We start from the raw sequence: 20,205 nt of genomic DNA on the forward strand, positions 1-20,205 counted from the left end.
AAATGTAATGATTTTGTTTCTTTTGCAGAAGGGCAGTTAAGACACATAAAAACTGGGGAGCCATTTGTCTTTAATTATCGAGAAGATTTACATAGATGGAACCAAAAGCGCTATGAAGCACTTGGAGAGGTATATAAATAATGTGTGTGTATGCATGCAGATATATATTGGAGTGCTGTGGGTTTTGTAGCGTTCCTCTGTAGAAGTGATACTTTTATGTGTGTCAATAAAGATTTAGTGAGGCTGCATTCATTTAACAGAAGGTATTTCAGGATTTATTGCGTGCTAACGCTCTAACAGTAATTTCCATTATTTGCTGTATAGCTTAAGATGTGATTTATACTACAATTTGACTTTAATATATGTTCAAAATAGAATATCATCTAGATTACACAAATTGGAGAATATTATACAGTGCAGTATTTTCTTCTCCCAGTGAAGCACTGGATACAAAACTGGCATTTTACCCTCTAGCTGAAGATAAATGCATTGGCTGGTTTTCTCATGTTACCGGGTGATACCAGGACCTAGGTTAATTAAGTAGAGATCTGAGGATTAATTGATTAAATATTTATTGATATATTAGAGTTTGGATCCTACTGGTACTTCTTAGGTTTTTTGTAAGGGTGCTGTGGACGTAGTAGCTATAAAAGTAGTGGACGTTAGTTTCTTTTCTATGTTAAAATGACTTTAATTTCAGCGCCATGTTTTCTGTAATACAGGAGTGAGAACATTGGCTTGAGAAGAAAGGCAACTGATCTCAGTGAATGCAGAGCAGTATATGCTGCGATCTTCCTTGCACTGTCACAGCCTACCCTGCCCCACAGAAAGAACATCCTTTAGGTAGTAATGCTGCTCAGGTCAGAGTGGCTTTTGGAGAAAGGGGATGCACAGTTCTGTGAACAAAATAAGGTCTTTCTTTTAGAGACTATGTGATGTTAGAATCATAGAATCATCATGGCATGTCATTCAGGAGCTGCCTTTGCCTTATGGCTTGTCTGCTTTGGTTAGTGTTACTCTTTTAGAAAGGATTAAATGCATTTATTCTACACTTACGCTTTCTGTTACAGTAATTGAGGCTATTCAGAGATATGTTTGATTGTGCATGTTTAGGCATTTTGTCTGAGGTTTAACCCCATTGGGCAGAGCAGCTCCGCACAGTCACCTGCTCAGTCTCCCACTGTGGGATGGAGAGAATCAGAAGGCTAAAAGTGAGACAATTCATGAGCTGACGTACTGGAGAAAATCTGTGGGCCGAGATGCAGTTTAATAGGTAAAGCAAAAGCTGTGTGCACAAGTAAAGCAAAGAATTAATTCACTTCTTCCTGTCAGCAGGCAAATGGCTAGCCATATCCAGGAAAGCAGGGCTTCTTCATGCATAGTGGTCATTTCGGAAGATAAAAAACCTTATTCATATAATCACAGTCTGGTTTGAGTTGGAAGGACCTTTAAAGCTCATCTACTTCCAACCTCCCTGCGATGGGCAGGGACACTTTCCACTAGACCGAGTTGCTCCAAGCCCTGTCCAACCTGGCCTTGAACACTGCCAGGGATGGGGCAACCACAGCTTCTCTGGGCAACCTGTGCCAGGGCCTCACCACCCTCACAGGGAAGAACTTCCTAAGATCTCATCTCAATCTCCCCTCTGTCAGGTTAAAGCCATTCCCCCTTGTCCTGTCCCTATAGGCCCTTGTCCAAAGCCCTTCTCCAGCTTTCTTGTAGCCCCTTTAGGCACTGGAGCTGCTCTAAGGTCTCCCCTCAAGGAGCCTTCTCTTCTGCAGGCTGAACCAGCCCAGCTCTCTCAGCCTGTCTCCAGAGCAGAGCTGCTCCAGCCCTCGCAGCATCTCCGTCGCCTCCTCTGGGCTTTCTTCAACCGGTCCATGTTGGAAGATAACTGCATATGTCCCTCTTTTACCCTCTTTTCCCCAGCTTTCATTTCTGCGCACGACACTGTATGGCATGGAATATGCATTGGGTCACTTGGAGTCAGCTGTCCCAGCTGTGCCCCCTCCCAGTGTCTTGTGACCCCCAGCCAGTGTAATTGTGTACTGAAAAGTAAAAGAAAACTAATGCCTGAAGTGATAGCCAGTCCTACACTGTTGCAAAGTAAACAATGTAAAGCATCTTGGTTGAGTTTCTTGAATGGATAAATAAGTACGTAGTTAAAGTTATCACAAAATGGTTTCACATAGTTTCTCGTGCTGCCAAGAGTGCCTTTGTTAGTTTGAAGAAGTATCTAATTACATGGCCTTTTCTCATAGTAGCAAGATAGGCTCTGGGACCTTCTGCAGGCACAGAGCATGCAGAGTCCAGAAGGGAGCGCACAGCAGAGATCTCTGCCCGTCTGGATCAACACAAATAGCACGCTGTCAGTCCTTAACCTCTACTGAGCAGCGCTCTGGTGCTGTGTCCTCGCTCAGCCCTTCTGTTTCATGCAGGGCTCTCTGCTGTGCTAGAGCTGCCCAGCTGTTCAGCACTGCTTTGTCCTGCCAGATCTTTCTTACCAGAGATTGAAGAACCTTCGTTTTTATCTCCTCCTCCTCCTCCTTGTTCCTGCAAGAACTGTGGCAGGGAGGAAGCAATGGGGGCTGCTGCTGCTGCTTCTCACATCCTTTCATCTCAACTGTGTTTTTTCAAAAAAATGTGCAATTGCTCAATCTTTGCATTGTCTAAGTTACTTGATACACATTTCTCTCAACAGAAAACAGATTAGCACCTGTTCCGGGCTCGTTGTGTGCAGACCCTTGTATGTGCCTGTATTATTCAAATACCCCTATTTTTCAGATAAATGAATGGAATGAGACACAACTACAAAGATTAGTGTATCTCCATGTAGATACTTGTGTCACCTCACCTTCTTGTACATGTTTGGCAACATCATGAAATTCCTTATTCTGGACATCTGAATAGCAAGTGCCACAGCTTCAACTTGTAGTATGAATGACTTTTATGATTTTTGGTTAACAAGGAGGTGGGTGTGTTCATGGAGTGGGTGCCTTACATCTGTACTGTTCCTTGTGCGTTTTACCTTAATTATAGCAATTCTCCATGTTCAGGTTTGAGTGATCTTTGAAAATGCACACTGTTTATATTGGTAAGTGAAAGGAAAGGTTTGAGGTCAGGAATCTGACAGAGTGAATTGTTCTAAGTTGTGTATTTGTTTTGTATTTTTAGAGAAAGAAGAAACTCACCTGTGTTTCACTCTGTTGTCTGCTAGGTGCTTGATACTACACAGTTCCTTCAATATGCCACAAATTTATAAATGCTCTATTGTCTATTTTTGGTGCTGTGAGTGTTTATATAGTTATCTGAGAATGCAGGGGACGTCAGCCAGCAAGACCCTTGGCATTTGTTTACATAGATAAAACCTTCTGTTGTGCTATAGACTGGTGGATCACTGATGTAGATGTTGAATAGTACAGAAGCAGTATATTACCCTCTGATTTGCCATTTTGTTGTCTAGTGTAACATGTTTAGCAAATGTGGTAGCTTGAGAAGCAGCAGCTCTTATAATTCATAAGGCGATACAGTAAAATCTGGCCTTCAGCCTTTGCTTTGAAACATCATCCTTTGGCTTTAGGAGTTCCCTAATATATATTTGTGGCTGAACATTTATATAGCTGGACATACAGTGAGATGATAAGGTAGCTAGACTTGGGTCATCAGGCAAAAGTGATTTATGTATTTGATGTTTCTATTGTCAGTGCAGTCATTTTATGCTGGTTTTCTAAGTTTTAAAAGATATACTCATCCTGCTGAAGGCAACTTTTTTTTTTCTTCCGTATGTATATATTCTGGGCTCCTTTTATTGTGTTTTACTAATTTTAAGAAGTGGGTGTACTTCCTGGCCTCATGTCACAGCATCATTCTCTCTTTTTTGAATCATTAATAAATTTCTGTTCAGTAACCCAGGATTTTTTGCTGTTAAAAGTCATGAATGCACTATCTGTGATGTTCTGCCATTACTCTGGCTGTATGGAAATTGATTCTTCACAAATTACAATGGTTCGTCAATGTCTCCACTTCTTGTATCTCTTTATTCTTCATTCATTGATCTGTTATTTCAGGCACACAATTTGTTCTGCAGCCTCTTGATATGTGCTCCTAATAGACAATTTAGTGAACTGTTCATAATTTTGTGATTCTGGTTCAGTCATTGCTTTTGCAGCATTGAATTTTGTGGAGAGCCTCTCCATTTGCTTTTTAAAAATTAAAATGGCAACAGAAGTGCACAGAACATGGTGTTGCAGCTGCTTCTAACTGCTGATTAATCCATGTGGCAAGTTTGAAGTACGATTGAGAACAATTTTGTGACAACAGTTCAGTCGTTGCAGACGTACCATTCAGTTCAAGGTTGAATTTTTATTTAATTATTTTTTTCTGGCCAGGAGTTATGGAGATGTGGTTTCTAGGTTAAACTCCAGATTAGGCTCAGATGATGTATGCCTCCATGCATTTTAAATAGATGTCTGTGTTTATTGTCTGTGCTGCACTTTCAATTGATATTATCACTATTGAAATTGCCAGCAGTCAGCTTCAGCCCCTGGTTCATCATGACTTAGAAATTAGATGGAAATTATAAAAAAAAAATGACTAAAATCTGTTGCTGGGATTCTACCTTGCATTTTGCCAGTCAGATGTGTTGTGTTGATAGTGATATTTTTCATATGAAAAATATTGACATTTTCCTTCTACGCTTGTACAGTAACCGGAATATCCCTACCATCAGTTACTGTCTGTCCCTCTCCATGCCTCTTACAGCTCTAGCACTGTACCCACTATATGGGTAATAATAATTTGGTGATTGCTTGGAGGCCATGTAATTTTTGAGGATGCTTTTCTGAGTGCCATCGCTAATGAAGAGACTTATACTAACAGTTTGATTGACTACCCATGACTTTATGTAAGTCAAATGAGATTCGTAAATATGTAGATAATAATGTGGACCGTCATATAAATGCCTCTACAGTGGTCCTATTCAAGGACTAGTGTACACCATCCGTTGTCATTGCAGGCGTCTGACCTGCAGAAGCATATAAGCTGATAGCAGAACAACCGTGGTTACTTTTTACACTTGCCAAACCATAGCACAAGAAAATACTTTATATTTATGTAGGATAGGTACAGAAAGCAAAGAAATAAAACACCTAAGTCAGAAATTCCACACGTTTCGTTTATGATAAGGTAGAGTTAATTTTATGTCCTCAAATAAGTTTTTTCCCACTAAATAAACTGCTTTAAAGTATGTGCACAATGTTGGGTCCAGCTTATAAGAAAGTTAGATTAACAACCAAGGTTAATATTTTGGGGGGAGGGAAGGGAGTGTGTGGGGGAAATAAGTATGTAGAATTATGACAATGACAACCCATAATTAAGATTGCTAAGTAGTAAAATGGGATATTTTTTGTTCCAGATCTCCTTTAAGTTAAAGAACAGCTTGGTCTCAACATAATTTAAAAACTAAGCGTTCACCTGCTACTAATTTCCTCCTTGGTTGCAAAGAGCATTATTTGTTTGGATGACTGAGAGAAAGAAGCTATTTACATAGCACAAATGAAAGCATAGAGCAGCAGAAGAGGACATGTAAGTTAATGAAGAAGGAAGCATTAAGTAGTCTGCATTTGAAAAGATAGCTTCTTACATGAATAACCCAAAATCTGATGATAGGCTGCACGTGCACCTGATAGTACTTAAGGTCCAATCTTGCAGCCGAAGCTCATGTGAATAAACTCAATAGGTCTGATCTTGTGAATAAGGGCTGCAGGATCAAGTTCCAAATAAAATTTGCAGATGATTAGTAGAAATCCTTACACTTTAGTTTCCGTTTCTTTGCACAGACAGTTTACCATTAAACATTCCAGATTTTCTCTGGCTAGCAAGACTTTAATGTAATAAACTATGTGCTGCACACGGTGAATTAAGCAAAATTGTGTTTATGTACCTTGACATTATTATGTATTTGCTCTTAATTATTTAGGGGTTGGAAAAAAATATCTTATTGAGAGGACAAAGTAAATTGGTAGTGATGTGGTATGTAGGCAGGTTCATGGACGTTTGCTTTCATGAGATGCTTGCTTGGGTAGGGCTGTTGAAGAGGGTGTTCTGTTCAAAGAAATTAGATGCCAAATACTTAACAGGTGCATGCTGAGCATGTGTGAACTGAATTTTTTCAATGTCTTGTATTACAGTCAAGTAAGTATAAACTTTCATGGGGATAGTAAAAATCCTCACTGAGAACCTTACAAATGCTTCCTAAATTTATGTCCTGTTTTAAAGGTAGAGTGAAAACATCTAGATTAAATATTTCCCCAACGTTATTTTGGAAGTGGTTAGATACCATTTTGGGTGGTCTCTTTGAAAGCAATTTGGTAGTGCTATTTATGGGCACGTCATGCCCCATCTACTAATGAATCTTGCAGAAGATTTTTGCTTTAGGAAAACTTTACAGTGGAGGAAATGTCACAAAAACATTTAGAGTTGTACTTTTTGGACAAAAATAGCTGAGGGGGAGAGAGATTGGGCAGTATCTTTAAAATGAATTAAAGTGTGATCTCATTTCTTATTAGACAGAGAAGAATCCATGTGGAATAGACACTTTTGAATGTACCAGCTGGAGGAAGAGCTTAAATGACACCTATCACATTTTGGACACCAGTGTCAATTATAAATGCAGTTCTTTAGGAATCCATGCCTTATTGGTTACAGGGTTTTTTTCATACTAATTTGATTATTTTCAATTTGAAATAGGTACATGTGAAATGGAAATATGACAGGGAAGGCTAAGGAAACTAGGTAAAGCACCTGAAAATGTGGCAGGATATTGGATTTCTCTCTCGTAGTAGTTCCTAAGCCGTAAGTAATATGCTTCCATAACATTCCAGTCCTTTTACTTCACTCATTTTTGAACCAATGCTTTTGATAACAAAAAGAAAATTCTAGTACGAGCAGCACAAAAAAAAAAAAAAAAAATCTAAATCATACATGTGTGCTGTCTTCAGAATTTTAGAAAGATTTCAGCTTTTAAAGTCTGTTTATCTTCACCATTTCTTTTTGGTGAGTGAAGTGGCTGGACAAACAGCAAAGAATGAAGACTACTTAATAGTACCTAAGGAAATTTAAATTTAAATATGAATCTTTGTTGCATGCAATATATTCATTTGCATATGCTAAATCCGCTTTCAAAATCTGCTGTTTGTGAAGACTTTTTGCTGGAATGATTATGTCAGATGTGCTTCAGTGAACTCTTCTAGTTTGTAGGCAGCAATTGGCAGTAGGTTGGTTCATCACTGTAACATGACAGTACTCGAAAGGTTCAGAGATAGTTTCATAATTATTGTTAGCATGATTCTTGAAAGAAATGATGAGCATCTCATAAACCCAGATGGGAATTTGTTACATTGTTGATAAATGTGTTGATAAATGTGTTTTACATTTTTAAATTGATAAACAGTGAAAAGCAGAGAAGATACAATAAGGCAGATGGTTGTTTATAAAGCACTTGCAAGTTGCTGCAATTCAAAGAATGGTACTAATTGTTAAAAAGAAGACAAAAATTGGAGTAGGGGGAGTGTTTCAATGAGTTAATCATGAGCTTTTTAAAAATAAAACCTTCAGCATCTTTAGTTCAATTAGAACCATTCTTGCCATCCTGGGTTTATATGCAAAAGTTTAGACTCTCAGTTCTTAATAAACTTTTGTACCAACCATTTTCATGTAGCTGAAATTAAAAATACAACTAATCCACCTTTATCTAAATACATCCATTCCTTTCTTTATCCTTTCTAGGAAAAAAACCCAAGATTTACTGCACAGCAGAATGAAATTGAATTATCATCATTAATCATTCCTTCTTAGATGAAATGATTAATTTGGAGTGAAATCCAAAATCAGCAGAGTGTTCTCAGCAAGGAAGTAAGATGGGATATAGTTGGCTTATTTTTTGTTAGAGTGGTGAAAAAAAAAATGTTTTTTGTCAACGAGGTGACTAGAAAAACGTGTATTTAAGTAGTGCTTAAGCAGAACACAAATCAGCATATGTGATGAAATGAGTTGTTTCACCTCTGTCTTGTGAACGTTCAGTTCTTGTTTCCATCAGTGATATTAGAAGTTGAAATGAAAGGCAAAGTATTTTCCTACTGTTTCAGCAGGAGTTTTTGAAAACCAGAGTTATGTAGATTACTGCCTTCATCAAGCAGCTCTTTTAAAATATGTTTATTTCACCTCCGTTGCAGAACTCCGGAAGAGTTAGTTCTCTGATAGGATTTTCAGCTTTCCCAAGATAAAGAATTTAACACTTTCTGTGTTTTCAACAAGAGACTTATATCTTTCAGTTTTCTGGGAATACTTTTATTGAAATTCAGCAGAATAGTGATATTTTTTAATAAAGCTGTATCAGCTGTGTCAGTCTTTAATAGGAATAATTTGAAAGGAAAAAAATTCAATTATAAATCAATAGACCGTTGTATTTCTCTCTGTGCAAACAACCTAAAATTACTGTAAGATGCTCCAGCTGCTCAATTCATTAACTCAGTCACAACTGAATTTTGATATCTGTTATCCTCTGTTGATCGCTGCAGCAGAAATACCCAGTTAGCGAGCCTGAAGCTGTGAGATGCAGTTACGACTGTTCAGGAATATCAGTTCAATAGGTTGGTTACCTAGGATTTTGAGAGGCTTTATGCATAGTTATTCATCCTAGCTCATGCGTTGTCCTGTCTGTAGTGATTCAGGGAAGCATCATGCTTCTCTACAAATAGTGTCAATTCCTTCTCACGTTCAGGGTTTCCAGATTCGCCTCTTCTGTTTTTTGGGTGGTTGCACCTCTTAACTCTTCCCGGTATATCTGTTAAATCCTTGAATTCCTCTCTTAAGTGATAAGCTAAGTATGTTGTTGCTAATAAGATATGAAAGATCCTTGAGGAGAAAAACGGAATTTTTCTCTTTCGACTGAATTAACTGAGGGTGGGGGGAACTGTGCATATGTTTTTGCCTTGTTTCCAGCAGTGTAAATTATATAGATGTTATGGTAACTTTCTCTTACTTCACCTTAGATCTTACACTCCATAACACAGGATAGAAAAAGTATGCAAAAATGTTTTTCATTTCTAGATTCAGGAATTCAGCTTCTGTCATTTTTTCCACTATATATGGCTATATTCTAAGTGGGGTTTTTCTAAGGTAAAACCTGACATATCCATCCCAGTCAGAATGCATATGAGAGTTGCACACAGAAGTCCAAATAAATGTGTAAAATTTATTTGGAACTGGTTTTATTAGGTTCTGTAACCTGAACTTGGTTTTAGATGTGATGAATATTCATGCTTAGACATGTGCCTTCATCACAAACTCATAAGAATTTTGGTACGGTAGTCCTTAAAGCTAATGTTTAGGTAAGGGAGGGGGCGGAAATACTAAATGTAAGAAAAAGGGGTGTTTGTCCTCTGTAAGCTGTAGTTCTAAGTGAGAGACCTTTTTGGATATTTTATGTACTTTTAATTCCATGACATTGGTTAAAAAAAATACAAAAAATATAAACTTAAATGAAAAATGGAAAAGTATTTTCATACAATGTTGATACAACAAGAACAAAGGTAGTGTTATTCTAGTTGGTTGTGCCATCTGAAGGTAATGACATGAATGAAAGAAGGAAATTACTCATAGTTTATGAAGATTGTAGGAACACAGGAGGTTCAAGCAAAAGAAAAAAAAAATCAGGACAGGTAACCAGAAGAAATCTTTAAATGAAGTTACTTGGGAAGTGCTAAGCATTCTTACTGCCTGGTCATCAGGGGTTTGATGCTCAATTTCCTCTGTGCCATTAAACGTACCAAGATTGATGGTTACAGGTGATCTGAAATTTTTCAAAAAATGTGTTTGCCTTTTTTTATTATTTTTGCTGAAACAACTTTTTAATGCTGCTTTACTTGATACTGTGGAAATGCACATCAAGTTTTTGCAGTGGACATTTCTGTTACTGCTGACTTACCGAGGCTTTTAACTTCTAAGTTTTAAAACAAATGTTCTGTGTACTAGTGAAAAACCTGTATGAAACTGCAGGTAGCAGTGGAAGTGGGGAATAATGCTAAAATAGATGTCAGTGAAAGAGAAACGATGAAAGTCTAGGATAGAAATTGCTTTTGTTGAGGTAGAATGAAGGTCAAAGATGTCAGGACACAATGTTGATAGTTGATCAAGTTCTTCGTGGTTTTTCTTCAGCTTAAAACTTCATAGATCTTTCATGGAGGGAGAGATTCGGTATTTTTTTGCAGAAGGATACCCTTTCTGCTGCTCACAGAAATCAAACTGTTCAGTGGAAAATAGTGTACCCGGCATACCCAACACTCAGAGAGATGCAAAATTCATATACGTATGTGTACAAAAGTTATTTCTGAGAAAGCAACCACCCTCAAAGTCAACATGTGTAAAAAATGTGAATGGCAGAATACCATTGAAGTAAGCGGCCAAGATACAGCAGAAGTCATGAATACTTTTCTAGTGCCACGATGGTTTGTCATTCCATGTGGTCAATGTGTGAAGAATTACAGCAGTCAGCATAGTCAATTCACCTTTTGGGGGTTTCTACCAGCCAAATCACCGATAACTGCCATATGCATTACTGAAGTATAAACACAGTAAATATCACACGTGCTATCTACCTGGATCAAGTGCAGAAGGACTGAAGCAAGTCTCTCTCATATGTATAGGCAAGATTGACCATATGTGTTGTCATCCACACACATTTGTACTTCTGAATCTCATGCTGGCATGCAGTAGTATAGTAGTGGCTGAGGACAATATTTTTCTGTTCTAGAGATCCATGCAGGCATAACTCTTACTGACCCAGCAAAGGGCTACAAGAATTTACCTTGTGGCTAAACCCATTGTAAAAAGGGGTGATGTCTTTTTTTACATTACGTCGTGATGTCTCTTATGAGAGAGATCTTTGAGAGGAGTGAAGAAACCTACTTGGTTCATCTGTGGAGGGGAGGCACACTCATCCCACCTAATTATGCATTCTAGACTTCAAGACTATTACTTTGAAGTCTTTTATGCCTTTATACCTGCAAGCGTTTAGCCACCAAGAAAGCAAGGCTCCATCACACACAGCGGTGACTTGGGAAGACAAACACTGTATTGGAAGATAAGTCTGAACATACCCTCTTCCCTTCCTTTCCCTAGCTTTTTATATGCTGAGCATGATACCGTATAGTCATGGGATATCCCTTGGGTCAAGTGGGGTCAGCAGTCCTGGTTGTGTCCTCTGCCAGCTCCTTGTGCATCCTTAGCATGCTTGGTGGTGGGACATGGTGAGAAGCAGAAACAGTCTTGACTCTGTGTGAGCACTGTGAAGTAATAACTAAAACATCCCAACTAAATCATGTTAGCAACACTGTTTTCATCACAGATCCAAAACATAGTCCATACAAGCTGCTATGAGGAAATTAGGTCTGTCCCAGCTGAAACCAGCATAAAGTGGTATTGATGTCTTGGGAATGTTTACGAGTGGTACCGGTTATTGTCTTAGAATTGCAGAATAATTTTGGTTGCACCTCTGGGGACTCTACCATCAACTCCCTTGCTCAAAGCCTGGTAGCATATATACCTCTAGTCAACTCCATTGTGTTTGGCAGAAGTGCACTGTAAGAGAGCATGTGTCTTGAGATCAGTTTATAATAGGAAAGGAAACAGCTTATTTGATAACATGAGGTTGTACCCATAGCAGTCAGCCAGGAACAGAGCTTTCTGTCGTGGGTTTCAATCTGCTCTTCAGTTTATGGTGTCGCACCTCTTCTTACTGGAGTATTTTGGTAATGTCAGAGAGCATTGGATGCTACTTAGGGACCATATAAGGATTAATCAGAAAGTGAGAGGTCTGATCTGTTCTTGCAGATATCAAGATAATTCAGGTCACAGTGATGTCTGGTGTGCAAAAATATTTCCAGATACGTATAGTTGTAGGTAGAAGTAGTTCATTTTCACAGTGGATATGTTGAAATCATCTTGTAGAAGTGATCAAAGTACATACTGAGTTGCAGTACATGGCTTCAGGTTTGATCAGTTCTACATCAGTAAGTTAAAACTGCCAAGTAATATAATATATTATTAATATTTCCTTCTGGAACAAATTTTTCTTCATACGGATACAGTATGATTGGATAATTCCAAAGTAATTCTGTAAAATAGTGCTTGTTGATCTTTTTGTAAGAAAAATCTGATTTCAATTCGCAGCCCGCCTAAGAATTTAGAAGTATCTTTTCTTCCACTGTCTCTTAGAAGGTTAGAATCTTTGGCAAAAAGCTTGCTATTGTCTTGTGTTTTCAAGTTTCTCAGCCTTACCTTTCCACCTCCACAGGAAACCAATTGAGGATATTGTCAGATACATTAGAAAGCAGAATTCATTTGGCTGCAGTATTAAATGACCTACTAATAATCATTTACATAAAAATAGCCTGTATCCCTAGAGATATGGGTAAAGTGAACGGAAATTAAGTAACTCTTAAGGTGAATACAACTGGGAAGTGAAGGTTGATGCACGTTTTTAGTACTGTTTCATAATTTTAGAATCATAGAATCGTAAGGGTTGGAAAGGACCTTAAGATCATCTAGTTCCAACCCCCCTGCCATGGGCAGGGACACCTTGCCCTAAACCACGTGGTCCAAGGCTCTGTCCAACCTGGCCTTGAACACCGCCAGGGATGGAGCATCCACAACCTCCCTGGGCAATCCATTCCAGTGCTTCACCACCCTCACTGTAAAGAACTTCTTCCTTACATCTAGTCTAAACTTCCCCTGTTTAAGTTTTAAGCCATTACCCCTTGTCCTATCATTACAGTCCCTAAGGAAGAGTCGCTCCCCAGCATCCTTATAGACCCCCTTCAGATACTGGAAGGCTGCTATGAGGTCTCCACGCAGCCTTCTCTTCTCCAGGCTGAACAGCCCCAACTCTCTCAGCCTGTCTTCATACGGGAGGTGCTTCAGCCCTCTTCTCATCCTCGTGGCCCTCCTCTGGACTAGCTCCAGCAGCTCCATGTCCTTTTTATGTGGAGGACACCAGAACTGTACGCAGTACTCCAGGTGAGGTCTCACAAGAGCAGAGTAGAGGGGCAGGATCACCTTCTTCGTCCTGCTGGTTTTTGACAGGCTATATTCAGTAGGAGAAAGTGTCCTAACTTAGATTGTAGTAACATCATTTTGGGCTGATTTCCAATGTTCAGGAATGCGTATGTTCTTGACCCTTCATTACAACTCGTAATTTTAGGAATATTGTGTTGGGAAAATAAGGCACATTAGCCAGCAGCACAAATAGTGGGAGAAGCCACAATATTCATTTCCTCTCAACCCAGCCAAAACCAGATTATTTGGCTGACTATCAAAAGGAGCAGCAGTAATTGTTTCCAGTATCAGTGGAAGTATTTTGCTGTTGAATAAACCCAAAGCTTCCATTTCATTAACTCAAGAAAAGGCTTGGTCTCTGCCATCAATTAGGAATGGGACTCCCATGGCAAGCTGTAGGCTGGTGTCTGCCTGTGCTGTGCTGTAGCCCATGGGTTGCTGCGGGTGCTGCCTCTGCAGCAGCTGCTTGCCTTCTGCAAACTTTCCTTCTCCTAGATGGAGTAGCAGTCTACAAGAGCAGCTTCCCAAGCCTGGGTGATCAGTGCAGCAGGACCTGCTGCTGTGTGTGTTTAAGTGCACAGGACCTCAGCCAGATCAGAGCGACCTTGTGAACATTGGCCAAAAGGTTATCCCAGCTTATGACTTAGTCTTGATTATATGATGATTATAGGCAAACTGTAGATGGTAATGAGACAGCTCGCCTCTTGTCAGCCTGTTTGCTGACATGGAATGGTTTGGATTGGAAGGGACCTTAAAGACCATCTAGTTCTAACCCCCCCGCCACGGGCAGGGACACCTTCCACTAGAGCAGGTTGCTCCAAGCCCCGTCCAACCTGGCCTTGAACACTGCCAGGGATGGGGCAACCACAGCTTCTCTGGGCAACCTGTGCCAGCACCTCACCACCCTCACAGGGAAGAACTTCTGCCTAAGAGCTCATCTCAATTTCCCCTCTCTCAGGTTAAAGCCATTTCCCCTTGTCCTGTCCCTACAGGCCCTTGTCCAAAGCCCTTCTCCAGGTTTCTTGCAGTCCCCTTAGGCACTGGAGCTGCTCTAAGGTCTCCCCTCAAGGAGCCTTCTCTTCTGCAGGCTGAACCAGCCCAGCTCTCTCAGCCTGTCTCCAGAGCAGAGCTGCTCCAGCCCTCGCAGCATCCCCGTGGCCTCCTCTGGGCTCGCTCCACGTCCCTCTTGTGTTGTTGCCCCATAGCTGGATCAGGACTGCAGGGGGGGTCTCCCCAGGGCACAGCAGAGGGGCAGAATCCCCTCCCTCGACCTGCTGCTCACGCTCTGGGGGTGCAGCCCAGCACACGGGGGGGTTCTGGGCTCAAGTGCACACTGAAGCCGGGTTACAGGGAGGTTCTCCTCACCCAGCACCCCAAGTCCTTCTCCTCAGGGCTGCTCCATCCAATCTCTGCCCAGCCTGTGTTTGTTCTTGGGATTGCCCCAACCCAGGTGCAGGACATTGTTCTTGCCCTTGTTGAACTCCACAAGGTTTGTACAGTCCCACCTCTCCAAGCCTGCCCATCCCTCTGGGTCCCATCCCTTCCCTGCAGTGTGTCGACTGCACCACACAGCTTGGTGGTGGTGGCAGAGTTGCTGAGGGTGCTCAATTGCATTGTCCATGTTGCCAACAAAGATGCTGAACAGCTCTGGTTCCAATACTGAGGGACGCCACTCGTCACTGATCTCCACGTGGACATCAAGCCATTGGCCCTGCCTCTTCTGTCTGGATCAGGCCTTGGGCAGAACAAAGTGGCAGCACGCATTGACCTGTGTGCCCAGAGTATTGACTGGCAGTAGCAGTGGAGATGAAGCTGCTTGATCAGTGTGTAATCACAGCGGTGTGTGTTGTATAGAGCAAGAAATACAGTCTTATATTTAATGGAGGGCTGGTCATCCTCAGTGCAGCTTCTCTGCGCTGTTCTCATGGGATAGAGATATTTGTACCAAATTCTCTTGCCATAGAACAAGTTGCTTTCAGGCAAAAATCTGTCTGGTTCCTAATCTCAGCTTTTCATTTTATTCTCTTGACTGTTATTTTTGTTAAATTTTTTTTATCTGATACATGATGAATTTAAAATCTTTCATGTGTCTTTCTCTTTTATAATACCCTTTCACTGAACACGGAACCCCACACAGCATTCTGCAGGCTAGCAGCTGTGGTATAAATTGCATGTAAGCATGCTGCTCATTGTTGTTGATGTCCATTTTGTTTATCTGTATCTAGATGGTAAAATTGCCTACTCAATTTCTCTATTAGAGTCTATAAAAATCACAGAAACTGGATCTTATGAAGAAGTTTCCTCTTCAGACAATATTTTGATGTCAGTGTTTAGTAGGAATTGTTACTACTTCCTACTTGATATATTTGTTATAGATAAATACTGTATTAAACCATTTGTCTAATCAAACATGGCTCTTCTTCCACATGCCCCTCCCCTCCAAAATAGCAAAGGATCCCATCATGCAAATTTCTGTTGGGAGACTGGTGAACACCAACATGAGCTTGAACCAGTCCTGGTTTATAGCATTTACAAATGGACATCTGAACAGTCTTCTATGCAGTATTTTCCGTTTCAGGCTGTTTCACAGCTACACAGGCTTTTTAGAAATAACTGCTTAATTAGTTGAACATGCTAAGTATTCCACTGGTTTAATGCCAAACTTGCATTATAGCTTGCAAAATGTCTCATTTGACCAAAAAAATAAAAGGCTTTTCTTTCACAATGTTTGTGTTCAGTAGAAGTTAATATTTGAAGTTTGTATAAAATCATGAATTGTTGTGATCTGACTTCATCACTGTCACGTTAAGCAATTTTATGTGTCATTGGACTGTATCTTGGTGGTTGGACTGCAAAAGACGTGATTCCTTCTTAAATGAAGTCCATAGGTAAAACTCATTAAAACACAGTGATCTATAGTGTACAGAGCTGCATTATTAGCTGGTTTTCCTCTTCTACTGACAATTGTGCCCACATAGCTTGATGAGAAGTACTGCACTGGTGTGCTGTCTTTGGACGTGTGCGTACTGCGTGATTGGCTATGTTAGTTTTTCAGTCATAATTTCATAGGAAGAAAGGATCTGCTATGCTTTTTGGAAATCATCAACATAAATATTCATGAGGAACTAACAATATCCTTACATACTGTTCTCTTATTATAAGCGAAGTAGCATAGGCTATGAAGTTTATTTTGTAACCCTCGGTTACCAACACTATTTCTTCCTTGTAGGATTGTTTTAAAAATAAAGTAGGGAAAAAATGCATAAATTAACCTTTCCAAATTTGACTTAATGAAGATATAGTAATTTATTTCATTGTTAAATTAAATGGTTTCCCATATTTTATACAGGAGTGAAAATGTCAGGATTCTACTTGTCGCATATGAAGCAATCTTCCTTACTTCTTGGTCGAAAGTTCTGGCATTTGCTATACCTGGAGTTTTGAAGTTTGCTCCCTCTTTGAGTTTGCCTGCCAGCAGAGCACAAAGCTAGGTTAGATGGGCTCAGTCATGCGGAACAGAAAAAGGAAATCTTTTCTTGAGAAACAGTGAGGAAAAAGAATAGAAAAAGATTTGTCAATGTCCAAGGTGTTTTCTTAAGTTTCAGCTTGATACCCCCAGAAGAGGCAGTGCCTTCAGGGCAGGTTTTTCTCTCCTTAAAAGAGAGTTTCTTTCAGAGTGCTAGGTATCATAACCATAGACTAGAAAAGCAGAAAGAAAGCCAGCCATTTCTCTTAGAAGTTAGCTGCTGGCATTCATCAGTTACTCAAAGCAAGTAAGAGTCCTAGGTTTGCCGCTTAAGTATGCGGTGAGTTAATGACCATGATGCGATCTATTTGGTCTGCATGACCTAGTAAAAAGAGGTGCAGGTGTTATTTAACAGTGAAATGATAAACATTTTTTGTGATTTGTGTTCCTGAGAGTATCAACTACTATTTGTGCCAAGAAAAGAAAAACGGAAATGCTGCTGATGGTCGGCACCATGGCCGTTTTCAGCTAAATTTTTGTAAATCCAATTTATTTTGACCCACTACTGTTCTGGAGCATGGTGGGAAAGTGGTTAAGACATCTTGCTATGGAAAGAAGCTGTTATATTTGAGTTCTGCTCTGGATTTACATAAAATTAAGCCTCCAGTCCATCTGTGAATATTTATCTGGTCATTTCTGCTGAGGAATCAAAGGTGGCAAAATGAGATGCTTGACACATCACTGATTTTTTTGTCTGTGACTACAAAAGCTGGTGTGCTTTAACTACGTTAATCTGATATGTCATTCAGGTTTAGCATGGATTTTTAACCTTTCAAAACTGCATAGCACCACCTCTCCACCTAAACTACAGTTTTTCTGTAATAGGTGGGAAAAAAAAACCTGCTACTGCTCTTTCTTCCCTTTTGTAACCCATCTCTAATGTGAAATTTAGAGATAATAATCCTAAATTTTAGTTCCTGAATTGGAATATTGAAACATGTTTATAAGCCTCATTTTCGTTTGTTTCTCTGTTATCTTTGGGGCTTTTTTTACTTTCCTTCTTTGTGTTTTTTTGGTTTTGAGGGGTTTTTTTGCAGCCTTTTCATTCTTTTGTATCTTATCTCAGCTTCGGGAAGGAGGTCATGCTTTCTACTGATGTTTAATTGTTTCTTGGGCAAGGTGCTTGGTTGAAACCTCTGCTTAGCACAAATACATATATAAGGTTATATATGTATATTTAAAAGGAATTGAGAATTTTCATAAGATGTGCTATATAATTAAGCCATTTCTAAAGCCCAATAATTTTCAAGCAATTTCTAAAATTAGGCATGCTTTTCTTAACAAGGGAAAAAAAGAAGAAAGAAAAACAAAATATAAACCAACAGGTGTCAGCAAAGACCATGTAACAAAACATTGGGTCAAATCACATCAACAGTATATGCTGCACTCAAGACAAATCCCTGTTGTCATTTAATTCTCACAAAAGATCTTGAAATCCTAGTTGTGATCAGTCAACTCGGAACCCAGAATATCACACCCATGTGTTAAGATTGAATTGAATTGCTTTCAGTAGAAAACGCAAGAAATTCCTTAGACGTAATATCAATTCCATTTTAATGAATTGTTCTCCCATACTATATGATCTAAGTGAGGTCTTTTGTGGATTTTTAAAATGTCATTGATTTTTTTTTCCTTTTTTTTTTTTTTTTTTTAAGCTTGCAATGAACAGAGCCTTTAGAAAGTCCATTCAGCTGTTAGGATTTTTTTCATTTGTTCCCGTTCTTAGGTAAGTCTGTCTCCAAGAGCAGTGTGTCAGAAAGTTGCTTTGCATCTCTCGTAGTTACTTATTGGCAGGTTTGTCACTTGAGTGACAAAATAAAGCTGATTCAACCAATGGTGTGGCAGCCACAGCAGCAAGCCTCGGGTCACTCCCGCCACCTGAGATTTGCCGCAGGGCACTCAGTTGGAATTCATTTTGCATTTGTTTTACTGAATGTTATTGCTGTTACACTGCAAAGACTAGGCAGACTGCTCTGTGCTGTAAAGATTATTTCCTTCTCATGCTCGTTTTCTCCTGGGTTTTTTGCATTAAAATGCTTATTACCAATGAGGAGACAAATCTTATAAAACAAGAAAATCCATTGCTTGTAATGGTATTGCTTCTAGTGGTTTATACTTATTTATTTTTAAGATTAGTGACAAAATCTCCAACCTGTGTACACTGCTTTGAAGCTCTTAGGACATATTAGTAGTGCTGAGGGCCCTAATCTCTTAGGCTGAACTTAAATTATTTGAAAATAGTATCCTTTCTATGCCCATGAAAGATCCATTTCTTTAGGAAGGTTAGATTCAAGAGATCGTAACTTCTTATCTCAAGCCCGAATTGATGGTTGAAAGCATTTTAGAGGTGACAATGAATCTCATGCTGTACTTTGTAGTCAGGTTGAACTTGCTACTTTGGAAAAAAGGAACACAAAGACAAATGAGGTTGATTTTAACCTATATGTGGATTTGTTAGGTGAGCAGGTAATGTTCAGCTGTTGCACATTTTAAGTGCAGTTCTCTTACAGGGTGAGAACTGGCAAGTGAACCTAAGATTCAACTGTTTCTGCATTCTCAAGAGAAAAATACAAAACCTAGTGGTTTTGTTTACTTTAACTCAAAGCATAGGAAATTCTTTCTGAACAAGTTACTGTAGAAGGTAGAGATAGTCAGACTTCAGTGGTTTCTGAGCAAGTCTTTTTTATTAATTTTTTTTTTATTGTAATTTTCCCCTTTTTTGGTAGTACATATTTATGTAGGAGATAAAACTGAGGTTAAAGTATGGTTAACTTAGGTTAATAGAGAAATAATAAGTTACTAATGACACTAATAACTTATTAATCCTTTTTGTGATATGATTTATGAAAAAACAGGAAGTCATGCAGCAAGGAAGGTGCCGTCACACCTATGTCTTATTAGGTCCAATCTCCTAAATTTTAAATGTAGTATTTGTATTATTCTAAAAAATATGGCGACTAATAAAAACCCACAAGGAACATTACTGCCATTAGATTCCTTAACCCTCTGCACTTAATATGCTTTGAGAACTGTCTTTAAAAATTAATGAAACAAGCGATCTGATAAGGTGTTTTGAGTGTTGTTTCACAAGTCGACATCTTCAGATGCAGAAGCTTCCTATACACTAAGTGTATCATTGCCAACGCATCTCACTCTTGATGGGAAGTAGCCTTTGTTAACTTTGAGAGAGTAGTTTTGCCTGCATTTGCATTTAGTACTTGGGGTAATGAAAAGTAGCAAGAGTAGTAATGGTTGTGGTGGGGTTCTGTTTGTGTTTTGAATAGCTGTGAATGAGGAACGTAATGTGGCAAGTCTCCGATCCATCTAGCTAGATCTGGTCCACCAGAAAATATATCTAATCAGTAATTTGCTCTGTTTCTTATTTTCCCAGAAATCTGCTAAGTCTATAGGAGCTGGCAAAGGTGTGGACAGCATGGGTTAACAGTTTGCATCCCCTTATCCTTTCTCCAAGGTCTTGTAATCCATCCTCTGTCACCTGAGTGGCTGTAATGTCAACTGCTCGCATGCACTTCATCCGTTGTCATATCACATTCTTTATCATGTGT

At 39.3% G+C, this 20,205-nt stretch overlaps 1 protein-coding gene across 6 annotated transcripts in view; it reads left to right on the top strand.

Annotated features, from left to right (window-relative positions):
* Positions 1-20,205, top strand: part of FAM172A (family with sequence similarity 172 member A) — a 282,640-nt gene that overhangs the window by 28,041 nt on the left and 234,394 nt on the right. For 4 of the 6 annotated variants that reach the window (XM_030471057.1, XM_030471056.1, XM_030471054.1 and 1 more), the window contains one exon: positions 29-129. The exons of the other annotated variants lie outside the window; for them this stretch is intronic. In XM_030471057.1, the coding sequence (XP_030326917.1) occupies positions 29-129 (101 nt within the window). The remainder of the gene's footprint in view (positions 1-28; positions 130-20,205) is intronic. 6 annotated transcript variants of the gene reach the window in all.

The sequence above is a fragment of the Strigops habroptila genome, chromosome Z (genome assembly GCF_004027225.2).
Source record: "Strigops habroptila isolate Jane chromosome Z, bStrHab1.2.pri, whole genome shotgun sequence".
In the NCBI taxonomy this organism is placed as follows: Eukaryota; Metazoa; Chordata; class Aves; order Psittaciformes; family Psittacidae; genus Strigops; species Strigops habroptila.